A 19,785-nucleotide genomic window follows, 5' to 3' on the forward strand; every position below is an offset into this window, starting at 1 on the left:
GTACATTTTTTGCAGCTCTATTCTAGAACATTTGGCATCACAAAAACAACGTAGTATGGAACCATATTAACGTAAAATTGTCGCTGCACTCAAAACTTCCCACCCAGATTTATCAAGATTTGAACTGATTTTAGGAAAAAAATAAAAATAAATTGTTGTCTTTAAATAAATTAAAATTTAAATAAAATAACTTCATATTATTAGTGTGATCCGATATTTGATAACATGTAAAACCATTATTTTAATCACAGAACTAAGCATAACCACAGTGAAAACGAAGTTACTTCAATATCAATAAATATTAATTTATTGAAAAAATATTTTATACTAATATACGAGCAAATGTGTGTATATCACGTGTCAATATTTACTAGTTATCTATTAAGTTAAAACTTAAAAGATTTAAACATATAAATTTGTATCCCACAAAAGTACTAGTATAATATTTCTATTTATTTAAAAACAAAATATAATAAAATATAATTTTAGACTTAATAGTTATTAAAATTAAAATTAAAATTATATTTTGTGTAAAAATTTGATATATCTATAGACATTGCTTGACAATTGTCACTGGTAGTTAGATATACATATTGGGCCTAGGAAGATGAAGCCCATTGGTGGTGTCAGACAAAAAACAAAAATCGACCACAGTGGGAGTCGAACCCACGACCTTCTGATCCGAAGTCAGACGCGCTAATCCACTGCGCTATGCGGTCTTCAGTCGAAATCATTGTACAACCTATTCTATTTATATATTATTACTTTTCGGATATCCCGTAATGACTAAGATAATGAACCAATAACAAAATCGAAGTGGGCTTTGCTTATTACTCCATGTTGGAATTTTTACTCTAAAAAAAAACATCCACGGAAACATGATTGATGTACATATTGTGTTTTCATATAGTTGTTTTTTTTTATAATTAATTATATTTACGCCAACACTTAACAATAGCAATAATGTGAAGATGATTAAAAATAAGAAAAAAAGGCAACTTGAAACAAAATGAAAAGGAATTTCAAAGAAATTAAAATTGCAATAAGATTGAATCAGTAAAAAGATTCACGATAAAAAGGGTAAAAGAGATTAGAAGAAAACCAAGAGTCAAAAATAATAAAGCACAATAAATTTGCAATTAGAGAAAAAAAATTGAGGGAAAAGAATACGACAACTGTCGAGAAAGTAGAAAGCTATTCCCCAATCACATCACCCAAATCCATAGTGATCTTCATCTTATAATGTACTTAAGATTTTTAAAATTTGTTTTGCAATAAATAATAATATTTATTATTAGAATAGAAATTAAAATCAATCGACAACATAAATAGATTATAAAAACATGAAAATTTTTAAGTATTCCGTGATTTTCCATACATCGTAACGCCAAATGACAAATATGTCCCCGAGATTTGTAAATGCAAATTCAAACATAGTAATGACGATTCATCATCGGATTCTGACCTCTATGGTACGATCAGTTCTTCATTTTCGTAGTTACGAAGGATGCAATTTGTTACGGACACACTGTTTGATTAAAAGTTTGTATACACACGTGTGTGTATATATATAATATGATACTCACGGGAAATTTAGGGTTCGATCCCAACGAGCGTCACTAGTTCAGACGTGGGCTTGAAGATGACCCTGAGCCTGAAATAACAAAGAAGATCGTTAAGAGGGGGCCAGGAGGGTGTCCTGGCGTAGCCCCTCCGACGCTCAAGTCAGTGACTGAGGATATATGGGGGGAGCAGCTAAGGGTGCTGCTGAAAACCATATTGAATGAAATATCATACGCTCAAACCTGGTATTTATAGGAGAATACCTGGGCTTGTCATGGGCCATTCACCTGTGGGTCTTAGAGATGGGCCGGGAGTTTGGGCCAGATCTTGATGGGTTCATCCCTAGGTATCACCAGTCTCCCCCTCCCGAGTCGAACTGAATCGTAGGTTCAAAGTTCGATTAGTTGCGTTGTTCTCGGTTTACAACATGTGAGTTGTGCATTTTCTTCCAGCCCTCCGTCAGTCTCCAAAAAGTTGGAAACAAATCAAATAGCAATCCTAGCGCCGCTTCATCATCACCTCGCTCAGCAGCCTCTCGCCCTCGCCCAGCTCGCCCAGCAGCCCCTCGCCCTCGCCCCTGCCCTCGCCCAGCAGCCCCTCGCCCAGCTCGCCCAGCAGCCCCTCGCCCAGCAGCTCTCGCCCTCGCCCAAGACACGCCTCGCCAGCTCGCCCCTGCTCTCGCCCAGCAGCCTCTCGCCCAGCTCGCCCAGCAGCCCCTCGCCCAGCAGCTCTCGCCCTCGCCCTCGCCCAACTCGCCCAGCAGCCCCTCGCCCAGCAGCTCTCGCCCTCGCCCTCGCCCAAGACACGCCTCGCCAGCTCGCATTTGCTCTCGCCCAGCAGCCTCTCGCCCTCGCCCAAGACACGCCTCGCCAGCTCGCCCCTGCTCTCGCCCAGCAGCCTCTCGCCCTCGCCCAAGACACGCCTCGCAAGCTCGCCCAGTTTGCTTCACGCCATCTCCCAGCACGTTGAGATTTTTGATACATCGCCTTACGAATGGTTGTATGATTCTGAAACTCTGTAAACTCTGCTCCCCCAACAACTTTCGTTATCGACCAACCAAAAAAATATTTTTCCTCCCACACTCTGCTCCTCTGATAGGCGATGCCTTAGCAGGAAAATTTAATTCTCCTCCTCCACTTTGCTCCTCTGCTACGCAACGCCATAGCAGGAAAATAACAATTCACCACCTCCACCCTCTAACTCCTCTGCTAAGCCAGGCCTTAGCAGAAAAATAAAAACTCAACATCTCCACCCTCTAACACCTCTGCTAGGTGATGCCATAGCAGGAAGATAAAATTCAACGCGCCCACCCTCTAACTCCTCTGCCAAGCTGGGTCTTAGCAGGAAAATACAATTCAACGCGCCCACCTTCTAACTCCTCTGCTAGGCGATGCCTTAGCAGGAAAATAAAATTCAACGCGTCCACCCTCTAACTCCTCTGCTAGGCGATGCCTTAGCAGGAAGATAAAATCAACATCTCCATCCTCTAACTCCTCTGCTAAGCCATGCCTTAGCAGGAAAATAAAAATTCAACATCTCCACCCTCTAACTCCTCTGCTAGGTGACGCCATAGCAGGAAAATAGGAATTCAACACCTCCACCCTCTAACTCCTCTGCTAAGCCAGGCCTTAGCAGGAAAATAAAAATTCAACAACTCCACCCTCTAACTCCTCTGCTAGGTGACGCCATAGCAGGAAAATAGGAATTCAACACCTCCACCCTCTAACTCATCTGCTAAGCCGGGCCTTAGCAGGAAAATAAAAATTCAACATCTCCACCCTCTAACTCCTCTGCTAGGTGACGCCATAGCAGGAAAATAGGAATTCAACACATCCACCCTCTAACTCCTCTGCTAGGCCGGGCCCTAGCAGGAAAATAGAAATTCAGCACCTCCACTCGCTAACTCCTCTGCTAGGTGATACCTTAGCAGGAAAATAGAAATTCAACACCTCCACCCCTCTAACCCCTCTAACTCCTCTGCTAGGCCTTAGCAGGAAAATAGAATCAACACATCCACCCTCTAACTCCTCTGTTAAGCCGGGCCTTAGCAGGAAAATAAAAATTCAACCGCCCCCACCCTCTAACTCCTCTGCTAGGTGACACCTTAGCAGGAAAATAAAGAGTCCACCTCGTCATCCTCTAACTCCTCTGCCAGGCGACGCCTTAGCAGGAAAATACATATTCTCCACCCTCACCCTCAAACTCCTCTGCTAGGCGGCACCTTAGCAGGAAAATAAAATTTTTCTCCTTCACTCTTCTCCTCTACCAGGCGATGCCTTAGTAGGAAAATAAAATTTCTCTCCTGCCCTCTGCTCCTCTACCATGCGATGCCTTAGTAGGAAAATAAAAACTCAACCTCTCCACCCTCTAACTCCTCTGCTAGGTCGGGCCCTAGCAGGAAAATAAAATTCTTCTCCTCGCCACCTCTGCTCTTCTGCTAGGCGATGCCTTAGCAGGAAAATAAAATTCAACACCCTCACCTCTGCTCCTCTGCTAGGCGATGCCTTAACAGGAAAATAAAATTCTTCTCCTCGCCACCTCTGCTCCTCTGCTAGGCGATGCCTTAGCAGGAAAATAAAATTTTTCTCCTTCACCCTACTCCTCTACTAGGCCATGCCTTAGTAGGAAAATTTAATTATTTTATCACCCTCATAATACAACAACATTCATGAACTGACAAGGGAAACCTGATTTTATTGAATTCCAACTTATTACATGGGAAAATGCCAAGATTAAATACATCAGCAAAAAATTCAAGAGTAATATTTTCTGAGGTGGTAAGCATTTCAGAGTCTCTTTGAAGCATTGCCCTAAGTTTCCATCAGTAGCACCCCCCGAGATCATATGAATCATTCCTCTCGTAGGGTGGTTATCCTCATTCATTCCCCCCCTCGGTTCGACGGGTCCCTGAGGAACATCTTGACCTCGACCTTCCCCTCTCTGCTCCCCGACCCTCTGATTTATCCATGGAGGGCCTTGACCACGTCTAGGAGACGAGCGAGACCTCTGTCGACTCCTGGATGAGGATCCTTCTCGTCTATCCCGCGAAGGCAATCTAGCACTGCTCTTAGCCCTTCGCGACTTCTCCCAGCTCTCCTCGGGCTCCCTCACCTCCGTCACCTCGTCACGACTCCTATCCAGAGGAACATGTGATGAGAATTGTCTTCTGTCCCTAGCTTTAATCTCATCTCTTTCCCCTGCGCCCCTCTTCCTTCCTCCTCTCTCCGCTCCCTCAACTCCACTCCTCCCAGGTCGCTGCTCCATTCTCTTATGCCGCTGGGCATCTTCAAGATTTATATATTTCTCAGCTCGAGCCAACAGATCATCATAGCTCGACGGAGGCTTCTTGACCAGCGACTTGAAAAACTCCCCTCCTCTAAGTCCCTGGGTAAAGGCACTTATCATGATGCCAGGAGTGACCGCTGGTATTTCCAACGCTACGCTGTTGAAGCGCTGGACAAACTCCCGTAAAGTTTCACCCTCTTGCTGTTTCATTACAAACAAACTCAAGTAGTTTTTTTGGTGCCTTTTGCTACTAGCGAATCGGTGCAAGAAAGCAGCTGAGAAATCCTCAAAAGAGCGTATGGAGTTGGGCGGCAAGGAATTAAACCATTGCTGGGCTGACCTCACCAAAGTGCCCAGAAACACTCTGCACTTGACTCCATCTGAATACTGATGCAACAGAGCTGTGTTCTCAAACCTCCCCAAGTGTTCTTCGGGGTCCGTATGTCCATCATATTCTCCAACGTTTGACTGTCGGAAATTTGGAGGAAGCCCCTCTTCCAAAATGGCGAGGGAAAAAGGACTTCCTTTCTTGGGGGCTGCATCTCTGTTTCCCAATTGCTGCCTCAGCGTCCGTATTTCCCTCCATATCTCTTCCATCTCCGGATTCTCCTCACTTGGGCGGGGTCGCGTCTCCTCCACCCTACTCTAACTTCCCTCCACATTCTCCTCTCGCTCCTGGCGAGCGGTCTGATCTTCTGCAAACATAGACTCTTGATTCCTCTTCATGGCCTCATCCACTATCTGAGTGATAAAGTGGCCCAACTGCTCCAGGGTCAAGTTCCCCACATTCTCATTGGGACGGGGTTGCTCGACCCTTGTCTCGTGAAGGGGCTGCTCGGTTCTTGTCTCTTGACGAGGTTGCTCCTGTCTCGTCTCAAGATGCGGTTGTTCCTGTCTCGTCTCAACATGAGATTGTTCGGGTCCCCTCGGAGGACGCGATGATGCTGATGTAGCTCTTCTACTCCCTCTCTTGCCTACCATCTCTACGTCTCAACTCAAGTGTTTCCCACAGACGGCGCCAAGTGATACTCACGGGAAATTTAGGGTTCGATCCCAACGAGCGTCACTAGTTCAGACGTGGGCTTGAAGATGACCCTGAGCCTGAAATAACAAAGAAGATCGTTAAGAGGGGGCCAGGAGGGTGTCCTGGCGTAGCCCCTCCGACGCTCAAGTCAGTGACTGAGGATATATGGGGGGAGCAGCTAAGGGTGCTGCTGAAAACCATATTGAATGAAATATCATACGCTCAAACCTGGTATTTATAGGAGAATACCTGGGCTTGTCATGGGCCATTCACCTGTGGGTCTTAGAGATGGGCCGGGAGTTTGGGCCAGATCTTGATGGGTTCATCCCTAGGTATCATAATATAATATATATATATATATATATGTGTATATGTATATATTCAAAAGTCTATATATTAATTATGACATTAGGTAGACAATTTATTATTAATTAAGTTCCAATTAATTACACCAAACAACATGGTCTTACATGCGCATCACCTCTAAATTAAAATGGGATGTATTCAAACTCCACCAGTACCAAGAAATGGTACCAAAAACAGGTTTAATTCGGGTAGGATCGAATTTTCAAAATTTTTATGTCGTTTATCTATTGATGATAGAATGGTTTGATTAATGTATAAATCAGAGAAATTTATATAAGATGATGTTTTACATATATCAAAATAAACTTAAAATATATATTATAATAAATATGACATGGACAACCGTCATATTATGTAAAATAGAGCAAAATATTATATATAATTGTAGAGTTATAATTTGTTAATATGAAATGTCATTGTCTGGGGCATATTTTTTTCCTATTATTGTTATTATAATCCAAAGTCATTGTCAAATTGTCTATCATCTTATGTAAAGTAGCGCATTTTTCTATTCACAATTACTTGAAATTTGTGGTCAATTGATGTTCTTCATTCAGACTGTATGAACACTAAAAATGTTTGACAAAAACTTGTGTGAATCGGTTTCACGGATCGTATTTGTGAGGTGAATCTCTTATTTGGGTCATCCATGAAAAAATATTACTTTTTATGCTAAGAGTATTACTTTTTTATTGTGAATATCGGTAGGATTGACCCGTCTCACAGATTAAAATCCATGAGACGGTCTCATATGAGACTCACTCAAAAAGTTTTGTATCCAAGTAAATAGTAATGTCTAGTAATTTTAATTAGAATATAAATTTTCTTTTTTATTTATTATTTATTACATCATAGATTATTATTATTGTGTAAATTGTTTGTATACACCCACATAGCAAAGCCTGACCGTTTTCCAATTCGAGCAACGAAAATGAGGACATCATACGACTTTTCGAAGGGATGAAAAGATAGTATGAAAAATATCAAAAAATCAGCAAAGTTGTGAGAGTAGGAAAATGAGAAAACTGTGCTTTTCCTCGGAAGAGTGCTCTCCTTCTTCATCATCCTCTGCTTCCATTTTTCACTTCCCATTTGGATCTTCCTCTTCTCGCTTGACTTTCGCAGATTCATTCATGAACCGGACTATCGGGATGGCCGAGCCGATTATCATGAAATGGAATCCTGATACAACCACCGTCATCGCGGTTACTTCGATGTTCTACGAGAATCGCCGGGAAGCGGAGGAGTTGATTCGATGGGTGAGCAATTTAAAGAAGGCAATGCGACTTGTCGTTATGGAGAATACCAACCCCGAGAAACTGGTGCACGCGCAGAATCTGATGCAGATAGCTATGAAAAGGCTGCAGAAGGAGTTTTATCAGATTCTGTCTATGAATCGGGCTCATCTGGATCGTGATTCGGTTTCCACCCGGTCGTCACGGGTTTCGACTAGGTCGAGCACGTCTGGTTATGAAGAAGACGACGAGGATATCAGAGTCGTGAACCAGTCCATTTCTGAAGTTGAAGACGCCTCCAGAGTTGCAATGGCGGATTTGAGATTGATTGCAGAATGCATGATTTCTTGTGGTTACGAAAAGGAGTGTGTGAAAGTGTACAAAATTATTCGGAAATCGATAGTCGACGAAGGCATTTACAGCAGGCTTGGAGTGGAGAAATTCAAACCTTCCAACATTCATAAGATGAATTGGGAAGTGTTGGACATACGGATCAAGAGTTGGCTGAATGCTCTGGAAACTGCATTCAAGACTCTCTTCGATGGGGAGAGGATGCTCTGCGATCACGTGTTCGCGAGCTCGGATTCTACCAGAGAATCCTGCTTCACCGAAGTCACAAGGGGAGGAGCCATGATTTTGTTTGAATTTCCAGAAAACGTGATAAAAAACAGCAGGAATTTCCCGGAAAAAGTTTTCCGAGCACTCGACATGTACGCCGGGATATCCAACCTCTTGCCGGAGATCGAGTCCATTTTCTCGTTCGACTCAACGGCAAACATCAAATCAAAGGCACTGACTTCACTCATCGCCCTCAGAGAGAACGTGAAAGCATCGTTAAATGACTTCGAGTCGGCGATCCAGAAGGAATCATCCAAAACCCCGGTCGCTGGCGCTGGAATTCACGACCTAACAATCGACTCAATGAACTATCTATCGCTACTGGCCGATTACCGCAACATCCTGAAAGAAATCTTCCTAGAATCGCCCCCACCGGAACAGAACTTACTACCGGAATCATACTCGGGCCTCATCGATCCCGAAGAGCCGCCGCCACCGCCGATCTCCTTCAAAATCGCGTGGCTCATCCTGTCCGTCATCTGCAAACTGGACGCGAAGTCGAAGTTCTTCAAAGACATCTCCCTATCCTATCTCTTCCTGGCGAACAACCTCCAATACGTCGTCGTCAAGGTGCGGACGTCGAACCTGCGCCACATGCTCGGGGATAAATGGCTTTCGCTGCAGGAATACAAAGTGAAGCAGTTCGCGTCGAGCTACGAGCATCTGGGATGGAGCCACGTTATCGAATCTCTGCCGTCGGATCCTTACTCCTTAACCAGCTGCGAACAAGTCAAGGAAACATTCAAGAAATTCAACTTGACGTTTGACGAGGCGTGCGACAAGCAGTCTCTTTGCGTCGTAACCGATAAACGGCTCCGAGACGACATCAAGGAGTCACTCGCAAGAAAGATATTTTGTTTATATCGCGAGTTTTACAACACTCACGAGCGTACCATGGAGGGGGACAGGAATTCGGCGTTCCTAGTCAGATTTACCCCCGATGATGTGGGCCATAGATTGTCGGATCTGTTCTCTTTTCATGTTGAAGCAGGGAATTCTTTCTCATTTAACTCATCTGCGACTGCTCACAGGCAGTCTGCAACTCGTTGAAAATGTCGTCAGATTATTATTATTTTTAAATCTTAATATAATGTTAATAATGCAATTATTATAATAATTAATTTAATAAGTTGGTATTATTATCACTGTTTTTAATATTAAAAACAATATTTATTTTTAATTATTTGTGGAATATATATCTTAATCCATATAAAAGAAAAAAAATTGTTTCGATTGGAAAAACAGTCTATTCAATCTTTATCTAGCGGCCAATATATTTTTCATTAATTATTTATTTATTTTGTAATAAAAGCTCTATTATTAAATTTGAGGAGATTCGAATTTGAGATCGACACCTTTATTTAGTTGATAAAGTTATATTTCACGTCGAGAAAAAAGTATATCACGATAAATCCACCCAGATATAAATTGTTTCTATCTTATTCAATTATAAATAATCGTACACATATTATTTCCAATCCAAAAAATTATAAAACACCATAATTTTTTATTAATTATTTATTTATTTTTTAACCCTCTTAAATATATATTGCATCTCCTCAATCTCTGGAATCCTTCCCAACTCAGTGACTTTATATTTCAATTTAAGGGACACAATTCGAATGGCGGCCACATTTGAAACCATTCTACGGCATATAAATTCATGTAAATTTGAAATTTATCGTGATGTATGTATCGCATAAATGCTTAAAACAATTGAAAACTTAAATCAGCATATCTGGCACACAATCTTGAAGTTGGCGTATTAAAAAAAAAGAGTTCGGATAACAGATCGAATGTGACAGCCACAGTTGCGGAGATAGAAATATAGCTCTGTCTGAACTGAAATTTTAAACTCTAGAATCTTTTAATATTTTTATTTTAAATTGATCTACCCAGACTAATATTATATTATTCCAAAATTATACAAAATTTACATATACATTTTAAAAAAAATTGGACCACCAGAGCTTGCACATGCCTCCGCCCCTGGTGACAGGGTTGACCTTTAAGAATCTGATTGCTTATAAGTCAGCCAGCGAGTCGTTTGTAATGTGGCACGCCAACGGCGGTTTACTTCCGCTGGAAACTAGGAAGTTAATTCATTCGTCTAATTCTCAAGACTTCAATTGCTTCTTTACTCCGTCTCTCATTTCCTTTGGTCACACATGCATGCATGTCTTGAATTTCGGTGACGTTACTTTCTTTTACTCTAGGAAAATATGTACAAGTTCGACATTTGCTGATTCTGCTGTGCCAACAAAATTGTGCCACGATACTTGACCCTACCTACCAAAATAACTTCGTAAAAAGGCAAGTCTATTGACTAGAAGGACGTAAGAATTTATCAATTCGTTTCTTGGATGAAATCCCACGAACTTGTTTAGCAACTTCTTTCTTTTTCAATAAATTCCGCCGTGTAGAAATATTAAGTACAAATTTAAAATCAGTGCATCCACATTACTCACATTTTTTTCTTCAATTCTTTTGATTATCATAAATGTTTTATGATGTCTAAATCGGATTTCATTATTTTGTAATTGGATGTATATATTTGAAATATATATATTTCGATTATATTTTTATTGTTAATAATAAAACATTTAATGAACTCTTTAATCCATAACTTACTTATTTATACATTAGTTACACACAATATAATAGATTTCAATTGTCTTCATTATTCGGTAAACGTGACATCCATCATAATTAAAATAAAACACTATATAAGTATGGAAGAGCGAATTTGAAGTTTATAACATTTTTTTTCTAAAACTACCAAAAAATATTGAATATATTTGAAATCCATAGATTTGAAATTTATTAATCAACACAACCTAGCGTTGAGGAAATGAATTTGAAAACCATGTATTACAATTAGTTTGTTTACAATGAAACAATAGATCAAATCTTAAATCAACACTTTACATAAATAATACAAAGTAAAATAAATTTCAAATTACGGCGTTATTGGATGAATCTTTATTGACATGAAATACTATATAAACATGTAATAAATTGGTTTGAAATTTATGATATTACTTCTCTAAACAACAAAGATACATTTGAAATTCATCGATCAAGCGCAACATGTCTATTGACAACAAAACAGAATAGCGAGTGTTGCACCAAACCAGGAAAGATAAAACGCTGTTATAAACAACAGATGTAACGGTTCAAAACTAGGGGGGGGTGTAACAAATGGTAAACCACACGTATACAAACATTACAAACTTAAGAAGAAGCCAAGTCGGCAGGTCGCAGGGTGTTCCGCCATCCTGAAGAGTGTTGGAGAAAGTGTTTCAGATCAGCAGTAGGAGCTTCTACAGTCCATGTCTCGTAAAATTCGCTTGGATGGAACACGCTCGTCTCGCTTGGGAGTGGCATCAAGCCTGGTTGTGTACCGGGAACAAATAAATCACCTTCCGATTTTACGCAGCCTGTACATTCCTGTACCTTGTCAGCTGCCTATGCAGCAAACCAGAGAACTTTCATTAATATACCAAACATGAAGAGTCACTAATAATACAAACTGGAGAAACAACTCTTCAGAAATGAAACATGCATAATGGTGTCAAAATCAAGCTTCATTTTTGTTGACTTACGCAAATGGGCAACCTCCCCAAAACAAAATTGATCTATAAAAAGCATTACGGTAACCCTTTTAACCAAGGATGATATACGACGGATTCGAAATGAAATGTTTAGAAAATGACTAACGTAGTGAAAGTATAAAGGCACGGGATAATAAAATAGAAAAAGAACACAACAGAAATACCCAATTTCGCGAAGAAATATATCACTTTTTTCATGAAGCTTAGGTAATGCAAAGTTATATTCATTTACCTTTTCTGTGTAATATTTAAAAGCCACCTTCTTCTGCCCCGCTTCATATATGTTGCACTGAGAGTATATCTTTACTTGCGCAAAAAGAAAATTTTTTTAGAAAAAAATTAACTCACGACAATGTGCATATTTAGAAAGACATTCAAGCAAACTAAGAAATCCATGAAAAAAATCAACACCTGTGATTCAACACTGGCACAAACAGCGTATATTCCCCAATTTCTAGTATAGTTATTGTACAGATGTACTTTCCCAAATCTGACACGAGGATGCCGCTGTCGAGTCCCATCAAAGAAACAATGGTGGATGGTGACCCGAATACATCTATCATTTATATTAGAAGGATCCGCACCAATAAGCATGGTCTTATCATGATTCGCGAAATGACATCTAAGTGGGACAATAAAGAAGTCAAGAACATGTCACAATAAAATATTATCGAATTTCATTAAAAAATTCATAGATACCGAGAAATGGTAATATCGGTGCTCTCTCGAGTAATATCTATCAGCCCGTCGTCGTAATCCTTGAGGCTGCAACGATCAATCCAAATATGCTTTGAATTTGGTTTAATTTGAATTCCATCAATATCATGTCCCCTTCCTCCTTCGAATAAAAGGTTGCAGATAATCACATGTTCACATTCCTTTAACCTCAAACCTTTTCCAGTGAGTTTAATTCTTTGACCACGCCCATCAATGGTCTTATAAGATGACACATTTAAATAAGATGAGAGCTCGATGGTGCCTGAAACTTCGAAGATGATCCACAAAGGCTCTTTTTTACGACATGCGTCGCGAAGTGAACCAGGTCCGTCATCTAGAAATACATAGAATTGGGTTGAGAAACAAGAAAGTCATTATAAAAAAGATGCGAATTCAATAAACCAGCTCGGTAAATTAGCATTTAGTTTAGGAGATAAAAATGGCAAGTCCTATTTATTCATCAAACCTATAAAACAATGGAGCAGGGTACCAACAATTTTGTATATTCATATGCTGAAACTCTATATTCCCCAAAACAAAATTCTTCTAGAAAATAATGACACTTAATATTACCAATCGTTTTTAGACCAATTCTCAAAGTTTTTACATTGTTTGGTGACGATCTCTCCTTACTTTCAGATAATATCTTATCATCATGTTACGTTCCACAAATCAGACATCAAATTATCAATTGGCCATTAACAAAAATTGGAACATAATTCGTCCAACAAGGACATGTAATAACGCAATCGAAAACTGAAAGCAAAATAACCAAAATTTCATGAGAACGAAGGAAAGAACCACAGGATCCGACCCTCAAAAGAAAGGTCGTGACAAATGCTAACATAGTGATTCAAATATTTTGACTTGCACGTTTCAATGGTTGAGTTGTTCTCAAGAATATGCCATAAAGTAAACTCATTTCGAAAGGAAACGTGCCTTGCTGTGCAAGATACAAATTTATCTCCTAAATTCTCTCTTTTTGATAAGATTTTGCTCATGAATTTTGACTTTCTAGAATATTGATTTTCTTAAAATCAAGATTTTATCTTTAATATTTGGAAGAATTTGTTTAATAATAGGACATCGAACATCTAAGGAATTGCCATAGGGCAAAAGGAGGATTTGCTTAGGGCATCGAACATCTAAGGAATCTTAAGCTTATGGTGTTCAATGCAATGTCGGAGAAATTCAAGAGGAGACTTGCTGTGCAGAAATATGAAGAAGGGATTGGGTGGAAGCTTGCGCATGTTTCCCAAGTTTTGGTTTGGAATCAAAATTAGCAATAATATGACTTATTTGAATGTTTTAATTTTATTCCAATATGGAGTGATTAATTATTTGCATAATAATAAGAGTTTTATGTCATTTGTATTTTGTCTAAATTCGAAAAATCCCATCATTGATTGAAAAAATATTAATATGTGATATATGTTTATTTGATTGAAAAATATTAATTTTTATATTAAAAATATTATTTTTTATTATAAAAATATTAATTTATAACATATGCTTATTTTGAATGGAAATATTATTTTATAAATACAAAATATTAGTTTTTTTACAAATGTATTATTATTTGTCAAAGTATCTTTTCAATATGTGTTTGGTTGATGCAATTTTTTTTAAGTGTTATTTCATAATATATGTTTCTTTGTTGTGTCACAAATATCAATTTTTATTGAAAAAATATTATTATTTATATAAAAAAATATTATTTTATATGATATGCCAATTAACTAAAATATATTACCTTTTAGATTCAAAGTAAGAGTTGTAAATGTAAAATTATTATTTTTTTATGTCAAAAATAATACTTTGTAATATAAGTTTTTTAATGTTAAAATATAGGGGTATCAAAATTTAATTCGATTCGATAACTCGAAATGGTCCGACCTGAAAAAAAATGTTTGGTTGAAGGTTTTCGAGTTTAGGTCAGATCAGGTTGGACATGATATTTGAGCCGAAAAAGTAATCGGGTGGGTTGACCCGAAAATTTTAATTTTTTTTAAAATATATAATTAATAATATTGCTTACATTTTATATATTGCATATTTGAAAAATAAAATTTATTATATATTTATATCATAAATTTTCATCATTTAATATTTATTTTATATATTTTTTTAAACAATTATTTATTTGATTTATTAAATATATTTTTAATTTTCTACCATTAAATTTGGAAACTAAATAATATATTGGAGATTTTACTATCATGCATTGAAATTAAAATATTTTTTTAATTTTGTTTAATTATTTTTTTTTGGGTCACCCATGAAAAAGTATCACTTTTTATGCTAAGAGTATTACTTTTTATTGTGAATATGGGTAGGGTTGACCCGTCTCACAGATTATGATCCGTGAGACGGTCTCTCATGAGACTCACTCTAAAAACAAAACATATATTATCTATAAATAATTCAAACAAAATAGGCAAAAACTTGTGTGAGACGGTCTCACGAGTCGTATTTGTGAGACGGATCTTTTATTTGGGTCACCCATGAAAAGATATTACTTTTTATGCTAAGAGTATTACTTTTATTGTGAATATGGGTAGGATTGACCCGTCTCACGAATTATTATCCGTGAGACGGTCTCACATGAGACTCACTCAACAAGATATTATCATTTAAAAATAAATCAAACAAGATTTTATAATCTAGAAAGACAAAATCTTGATATTATCAATTTTAACAAAAATAAAAATAAAATAAAATATTTCATATGAGATTTTTGGACATATGCCATATCATAAAATTTATATTTAGTATATTTATTAGGACATGAGATTAATGGACGCGTCTCCTTTACTTAGAACTAGATACTATACACACGCGATGTTTGTATGTATAATCTTTTTTATTATTATTGATTGACTAAAGTGAAATTTGACAAATTATGGAGAGACTAAAATACTAAATTGTTATTTTAATTTTTGAAAAAAAAAAATTTAAAAATAAAAGTATGTGTTGAAATTAAAAAAAAAAACAAAAGTGTAATATTAGTATCATATAATAATAATAATAATAATAATAATAATAATAAGTAACTAGGATTGAATCAAATCTTAAACGTTGATACGAATCAATTTGTTTTGTTAGTAATTTATGGACGATTTATCCTTATTCAATCGTTTAATTTATCGAAATTATTAAATATATATATATATATATATATATATATATATATATATATATATATATATTTAAACGGGCCTCAATTTATAGGCCCATTGTTCGTTTTAATTTTGTTTAATTATTTTTTAAAAAAATTAAAATCCCTGTTCGGGGTTGAGTCGAGTTCGGGTTGAACAATTTTTACTACTATCACGTGTCAACCCGAACCGAACTCATTTGACCCCCCCAAATTGACATCTCTATTAAAACATTAATATTTATGTCAAAAATATTAATTTTTACATTGAACATATTAATTTTTATATAAAAAATTGATACTTTATAGTATAGGCTTATTTTGATGCGAAAGTGTTACATTATACAAACAAAATTATTAGTTTTCACTACAAAAATAATACTCTTATATTAAAAGTATTAACTTATAATATATGGATATTTGAATGAAATTGTTACTTTTTATATCAAAAATATAGTTTTCTCCACAAACATATTATTTTTAATATATGTTTGTTTGATTAAAAAATATTGTTTTTAATTTCAAAAATTTTACTCCGTGGTATATGTTTATTTGATTTAAAAATACTAGGTTTTTCGTCAAGTCGAGTTGTGTTCGACCACGAGTTCTTTCTTGTGCTCATCACACTAGATATATCATATATTTATTTATTTATTATGCTACATGTAAGCCTATTTATTATATTTAATTAAAAATAGTTATAAAAAGGAAAAAAGCTGCTTTTCTCTCCATTGTTTCACTCTTTTTTCTTGATTCTTCAACTCTCCGATAACCGTCCCAAGAAGCCAAAAAAATGGCAATCGTGTACGTGGAGGAACTTGATCTCTATCTGGTTGAATTCTACGGCCATCATGTGATGTCGCGGGTCACTCACCAGGATTTTGTGGTAGATTCTTGGGTGGCGAATAACCTACCCCGTCAATCTCCGATTGTAGTGGCTACTAAACCCTTCCGGCATGGTCTCGGTTTATCACTGCTACAGGTCTGCATTAACAACAGCTGTCTCATCTATCAAACTTGCCATGACAATGAAGAAATCCCCCCATCTCTGCGTAATTTGTTGGGAAACCCCAACTACACAGTAGTTGGGGTTTCGATGGAAAAAACAAGGCAGAGGTTGTTAGGAAGATATAATCTACATATTGCTAATCCCGTTGAATTACGCAACTGGGTTCACCCACAGATCAGAAACGGGACAATACAGGCCTTGGCTTGGCGTATTCTGCAGATTAGGTATCATGTTCCCAAAAAGATAAGAAGAAGCCGTTGGTCGAAAATAGGGCTGGGGAGGCGTCAAGTGTTGTTCGCAACACTTGATGCATTCGTGACACGTTTGGTTATGCAGATGGTCTACATGCATGATTAGGTACATTTTCTTTTTTTTTTTTTTTTGAAGGATTAGGTACATTTTCGGTACATTTTCTTTTCTTTTTTTGAAGAATTAGGTACATTTTCTGATAGCTTGCAAGTGTCTTGTTCTCTTACGATATTACCGTTTTACAGAACTTTTGTCAAAAGAACACTCTTGAGAAATCTTTCTTCATGAATACAAAACTGAAACTTTCTTTGGTGTTCGTTTGGAATTTATAGCATGTGAAATTCAAGAATCGGATAACATATATAAATGGGGTGGGTTCACTTCTGGATTGGTTTCGGATGTCTCCAAGAAATATGGTTTAATTATTTTGATTTTTTAAACATGTCATTTGATCAGAAATTTTTAAAAAATAATTATTTTGTGAAAAAGATTCGTATCAGAAATTTTTCACGAATCTGGTTTCTAGCAAAATTCTTCATGTTTGAAAGTCCTAATTAGATTATGAAAAAATAATAATAACTCCAGCTTTTCAGTACGTAGAAGCTTTATTAATATAGAAAATTTTGATTTCCATTTGGATATTCATCAACGAATAAAAAAAAAACTACTATAGCAATATATATAAGCCGTAGTGTATGACCACGAGAAGTTCAGTGGCCGAACTGTTTCATGCATCGGCAAACGTCTTGTCAATGCTGCCATCATTTAATGTGAGGAAAAAAATAATAATAAAAGGGCAGCTTTTAAATCATATATAATATTTATAGCTGAAAAGTAGTCTTTTCATCTGTCTGCCATCATTATTTAATTAATATATAATTGCATGCGTGCATGAATGATCAAGAAATTTTCGGGAACTGTGTGTATGTATTTATAGCTTGTCTTGCTACAAGGTATAGTCTATTCACCAGTTTACTATACTCCGCATATATTAAATGATTTGGATTCGAAAACGTTAATTGGATATAATGAAAAGGTTAATTCGAAAACGTATTTGGTGTTTTATAAGTAAAAATTATTTTCTCCAAACACAATTTTTTAAATAATAGTTGAGATGTGCTTTTTTCAGAATTTTTAAACATTTTAACTTTAAAAATGTTTTTATAAAATAGTTTTACAAACACATATTTATTCTTAAAACAATTTTTAAAAGCTTTTTATAATTTTTTTGTAAAAAAAACTGGAGCATGATATACCATAAATGTAACAATTAACTTTAATTTTATGTCAATGGGTTATCAAAGATGAAAATTAAGTCTTTTCATTTGGCTTTCATTGTTCATTAACAACATATATATATATATATATATAGTTATAATCAGCTTCGGGAGTAGACTGCTTATATAATTAATAATTATTTTAACATGTATGTGGATATTGACCGGGTGGAAGAGCCATCTGGAATAATACTAATATTTTTATAAATAAAATCTTAAATAATTAATGTTTTTGAAAAACTTTTATTCATATATATTACGAATTCATACTATCACTTAATAAAAGTCATGACAAAAAATAATATTGATTTATAATACAACATTATCTATGAAAAAATATTAATAAACAATGAGAAAATTATACTTTTTGATCATGATGTTTTTCAACTCTAGCCTCCTTTTTCATCATATTTAATGTGGCACTGAAAAAGATGACGTGATATTAGAAAATGATGATGTGATATCAAATATTGTTAACGTATCTTATATCAGAAGACAAGATAATATGTACTATGTGAAAAAGGATGAAAATTGAATAAAAATAGAGAATGTGACCAAAACTGTAATAATTTTACAAATTGCATACCTAAATTATGTACATGTAGAAGGCGAAAACCAACAGGAATACATGTCTTACTTTTGAGATAAAGTGCAAAACAACACAAATATATAATACATCGTATTTTATTGAATAATTACTAGAATAATAAAAATCAATAGAATGGGTTTTAATCTGTAAATGTTTGTATCATCATTAAAAAATCTAGTCAAATATTATATTTTTTATATATAGACACTCAATTTTGGATTTAATCAATTATAATTTAACTCAATGATGCTGGAGCACAATTATAAAATTCATTGACTCACAATATAAAGTAATAAAATATAATTGTAAAAAAGTTTTATTTTTCCTTACATTAAATGATGGCGGCATTGACAAGACGTTTGCCGATGCATGAGACAACTGCACTTCTCATGTCGGGTTGAGTTAATTTTTGACACCCCCTAGCATGCAAAAAATGTGAATTGATTTTCATATTTTGTTGTCACACGAAAAGTCATATTAAAAGTTTCTTACTCTATTTCACATATATCTGATTAAAAAAACTGCAAGAATAGAAATTATTATAAAAGTTGCCTTCATTTCCATCCGACAATCCATAGTAACTCAAGTCTCAAGCCAACCACATTAACAGAATGTACAATGTTGAAATTTGAAGAGGTCTTGATTATAAATGGACATAAAATAAATTATAATGTGTGTATCAGAAGTTCGTGTTGTGCTCTGGTGTTGTCAACACTCAAGAACTCCGGCAACTACACAAAATGATCAACCGATCACACAAAAAATTTCGGCGGTTGCAAAAAGTGATCAACTGATCACACAAAAGCTTATTCGTCAAAATAGGCTCGGCTCTCGTATTTTTCTTCTATACAATAACTCCTCTGCCGACCTAACCCGAGAAGACTCTCACCACGGTTGTAAGGCTTTACATTTTATACCCAATGCTTGACCTATAATTCCATAAAAGAGTTCTAGAAAATATAAAAAAAAAGAATTTCATTAGGGATAAAATTATTTTAAACAATGATAAAAATTTTGAGAAAAAATCATATTAAAAACAAAACATATAATATCTATAAATAATTCAAACAAGATATTATCAT

The 19,785-nt window shown here is 36.0% G+C and overlaps 4 protein-coding genes and 1 non-coding gene across 5 annotated transcripts; 2 read left to right on the forward strand and 3 right to left on the reverse strand.

Moving 5' to 3' along the window:
* Window positions 1-645: 645 nt before the first annotated feature.
* Window positions 646-719, reverse strand: TRNAR-UCG (transfer RNA arginine (anticodon UCG)). The gene has a single exon. It is a non-coding gene; the product is annotated as a tRNA-Arg (tRNA).
* A 2,824-nt stretch (window positions 720-3,543) lies between these two features.
* Window positions 3,544-6,204, reverse strand: LOC140831625 (uncharacterized). The gene is made up of 2 exons (XM_073195367.1): window positions 4,044-6,204; window positions 3,544-3,987 (listed from the first exon to the last, which is right to left on the reverse strand). The coding sequence occupies exon 1, from the start codon at window positions 5,443-5,445 to the stop codon at window positions 4,213-4,215; it is 1,233 nt and encodes a 410-aa protein (XP_073051468.1). The 5' UTR covers window positions 5,446-6,204; the 3' UTR covers window positions 3,544-3,987; window positions 4,044-4,212.
* Window positions 6,205-7,131: 927 nt separating this feature from the next.
* LOC140831626 (exocyst complex component EXO70H1-like) lies at window positions 7,132-9,141 on the forward strand. The gene has a single exon (XM_073195368.1). It carries the CDS (start codon window positions 7,255-7,257, stop codon window positions 9,139-9,141), a length of 1,887 nt encoding a protein of 628 aa, XP_073051469.1. The 5' UTR covers window positions 7,132-7,254.
* A 2,055-nt stretch (window positions 9,142-11,196) lies between these two features.
* Window positions 11,197-12,781, reverse strand: LOC140831889 (putative pectate lyase 21; the record flags this gene model as incomplete). Its single annotated transcript, XM_073195602.1, has 4 exons — window positions 11,197-11,559; window positions 11,938-12,006; window positions 12,117-12,327; window positions 12,405-12,781. Coding segments are annotated over 4 exons (891 nt in total), but the record flags the coding sequence as incomplete, so codon positions are not given.
* Window positions 12,782-16,372: 3,591 nt separating this feature from the next.
* On the forward strand, window positions 16,373-16,945 carry LOC140831890 (uncharacterized). Its single transcript, XM_073195604.1, has one exon. It carries the CDS (start codon window positions 16,373-16,375, stop codon window positions 16,943-16,945), a length of 573 nt encoding a protein of 190 aa, XP_073051705.1.
* The last annotated feature ends 2,840 nt before the right edge of the window (window positions 16,946-19,785 follow it).

This window comes from Primulina eburnea, chromosome 5, assembly GCF_022965805.1.
Source record: "Primulina eburnea isolate SZY01 chromosome 5, ASM2296580v1, whole genome shotgun sequence".
In the NCBI taxonomy this organism is placed as follows: domain Eukaryota; kingdom Viridiplantae; phylum Streptophyta; class Magnoliopsida; order Lamiales; family Gesneriaceae; genus Primulina; species Primulina eburnea.